Source organism: Culicoides brevitarsis, chromosome 2 (assembly GCF_036172545.1).
Source record: "Culicoides brevitarsis isolate CSIRO-B50_1 chromosome 2, AGI_CSIRO_Cbre_v1, whole genome shotgun sequence".
In the NCBI taxonomy this organism is placed as follows: domain Eukaryota; kingdom Metazoa; phylum Arthropoda; class Insecta; order Diptera; family Ceratopogonidae; genus Culicoides; species Culicoides brevitarsis.
Genome location: NC_087086.1, coordinates 9260344 through 9263368, shown reverse-complemented (window position 1 = coordinate 9263368; position 3025 = coordinate 9260344). Strand labels below are relative to the sequence as shown.

The following is a 3025-nucleotide window of genomic DNA, read 5'->3' as shown; positions in this document are numbered from 1 at the left end:
TTATAACAATTTTGAAGATTATTCGATCGTATTTCATTCTTTAGTCAAAGATTTCTTAAATTATTATTTACAATCAAAAAATTTCTTTTTTTTTTTGCGAAACACAAACTTTCCACAGTAGAGTTAATAAATATTACTCATGTGCGGAAATTCCCTTATTTGATGCACCTTTATGTAACTCAACTACTACTGAAAACAAAAAAAAACAGTTAATCAAAAATGTATGAAATTCATAAAAATAAAAGCTACTAAGCCAGGGCAAGCCAAAAAAAGAGTTACATTTGTCACAACATTTCGTGGACTCGTGTTGAAAATTGAATTGTTTATTTTTTCGCAAATGTTCAAGTCTCAATTGTTTTCAAATAAAGATCCACCTTGCGATATGTTTGTCTGTCGCTCGTTCAAGTTTGTTTTTTGCTCTGCCTGTGTAAATATTACAGCAAAAAAAGCGTATTGAATTTTAAAAACAAAAGCAGACGAGAGAGTAAAAGGGTCATTTTGTGTGCATTGAATTTTTATTGTCAATGTTTTTTTATATTATTATTTTATTTGAACATTGTCCAGTTCCCGTCGATGCATGTCGAGAGAAAGAAGGAATGTTGCTACTAGAATCATGTAAAGGTCCCGCTGTGTGCAGATGTCCATTGGATAAATTTATTGAAATGTCGTCAAGGTGTTCGAAAATTTTATTACTCAATTTTTTTTTTGCTTTTAGAAAAAAATGCGTCGATGGAAATTCCAATTTTTTTTTGGGTTGGGAAATTTATTGTTAGAGTTATTTACAAAAAGTAGTTAGAACACGTTATCATCTCATGAAACAATCGTACTTTGACCAGCAGATAGCAAACTGCTAATTTCTGGTTTGTTTAACAAATTTTTATTGATCGTTCATGAGAAGTTGCAAAATCGAAAGATACGCGTCTTTTGCTTAATTTGTACTAATTGCGACTAATTTGAGAGTTTTAACGCTAATTCGGATGTCTATTTATTAATAAAAGCATGTTCGCCGGTTAACATCGTTATTTACTTGTTATGTTCATTCATATTCTACTGATAAGCGTGAACGTGTTTGAGCTTTTTCTATCGGCAGTCTTGTAACAACAACCTCGTTAGTATCAACTGAGACTTTGTTCGTGCATGGGAAAAAAGTAGTAAAGTTGATTAAAAGTCACAAAATTAATCAATATGACAAAAAATCAGAAAAAAATTATTTTTTCAACAATTTTTCTTGCATTTTTGGCAAATTTTGTGCAAGGAGCTCTCATTGTAGTAAAAAGTAAGTCCTAAACAGCAAAAATTGAAAAAATCGATTTTAACAAAAAAAATTTTTTTTTCAGATAATGTAATTGAAAATGAAGTTTTACCTGAAGCGGATGTCCTTCCAATAGTCGAAAGTCTTCCAATTTACACTTTAAATTGTTTTTCGGAGGAATCTGGATTTTGTGTCGCCCAAGAAATTAAATTGAACGAAACACATCGTCATTTTAGGCCAGCAAGTACCATTCCAGCTGATATGGTTAAAATTATCTCTTTGGGCGGGCATCCTCCAATGAAGTCCCAATATCGGAGACCAAGCTCAGAAATGCATACACTCACCTCCGATCTGTGTCAAGCATTTCCAAATCTCAAAATTATCGATGCCAAATACCTAAATTTGCAAAATATCGAAGAAGATGCCTTACGCGATTGCGTCAACTTGGAAGCGATCAACTTGGCGGCGAACAATTTGCAAGAAATTAACGTAAATCTGTTCAAAAACAACAAAAATCTCGAGAAAATCCGCATGGAAGACAACAGTTTTACGAAAATTGACCTCAGCTTGTTCGAGGAATTGCGTCACTTGAACGAACTCGGTTTTGATGGACAGCTTCTCGACGAATTTCAAGTCAACAAAGTACGTCATCGTGGTATCATCAAACTTGTCTTGCGTTTCAGTGAGCGTTCAGCCATCGAATCGACCGAAGTTGGAATTTTACAAAAGTATCAGCATCTTTCGTCGTTCATTCCGTGCTACCGCGACAATTCTTACGACATTTATGTGCATCACTTGGACTCGCAATTTATGCGTTTGGCAAAGTTATTTTGCTTCGTGAGGCCCGGCAATGACGACAAAGAGATCCAAACGCCGTCGCCCGAAGAGGAAAAAACTGAAAAAGTCATCGTCGAGGTTATCTCGCAAAATACAATCGAAGAAAATACTGAGTGACAACAATAAAACTTTCCATTTTTTTTTAGTTGATATTTGTTTTCTTGCATAGAAACACACACACACGAACGCCACTCAGTATTTATTTTTCTTGTAAATAAATTAATAAATAAAATATATAATAAAATACGTATTTATAGCAATCCAAACATTTTTCGGTCTTCTTTATCATTTTATTGTCATCGAATTCTCATTTTTCTTGCAAAGTTGTGACAAAGTAAGTAACTGGCTGCATTTTGAAATGCACGAAAAGGCAAATGTTGGTTGTGACAAGATTCGAATGTAATTTTAAGCGAAATTACTCATTATGTGGTTCACAGAATTTAGAATAAAAAAATGAGAATGACGTTAATTATATATTTTTTTTCAAATTTGATTTGCGATAATTCAATATAACTTGAAGAAAACCTAATTTTGTGAAATCTAAATTTCAATCAATCGAATAAACATTTTTTTTTGAATTTATACAAAAATTACTTATTTGCTTTAATTATTTAAAACTCAAGAAAATTTTTTTTTATTTTTTAAAATTTTTAAAGAAAAATATTAATGGTTTTTTAGAAATTTTTTTAATTTTAATGAATTTTATAAAGTTTATTAAATTAACTTATTTTTTGTATTTAAAAAAAATATATTTTTTTTTTTTTTGATAAATATATATTACATATTTGACACAAATCTCAAAACTAAGAATAAAAATTATGAAAATTTATTTATTTATTTTTTTTTATTAAATTTTTTATTTTATTTTTTTTTTTTTTGTCTTAAATTAAATTGAATTTAAAAAAATTTAAATTAAAAATTAAATTAAAAAATTAA

At 29.9% G+C, this 3025-nt stretch overlaps 1 protein-coding gene across 1 annotated transcript; it reads left to right on the top strand.

Moving 5' to 3' along the window:
* Nucleotides 1–1077: 1077 nt before the first annotated feature.
* On the top strand, nucleotides 1078–2368 carry LOC134830150 (uncharacterized). Its single transcript, XM_063843540.1, has 2 exons — nucleotides 1078–1276; nucleotides 1338–2368. Exons 1-2 carry the CDS (start codon nucleotides 1186–1188, stop codon nucleotides 2204–2206), a joined length of 960 nt encoding a protein of 319 aa, XP_063699610.1. The 5' UTR covers nucleotides 1078–1185; the 3' UTR covers nucleotides 2207–2368.
* The last annotated feature ends 657 nt before the right edge of the window (nucleotides 2369–3025 follow it).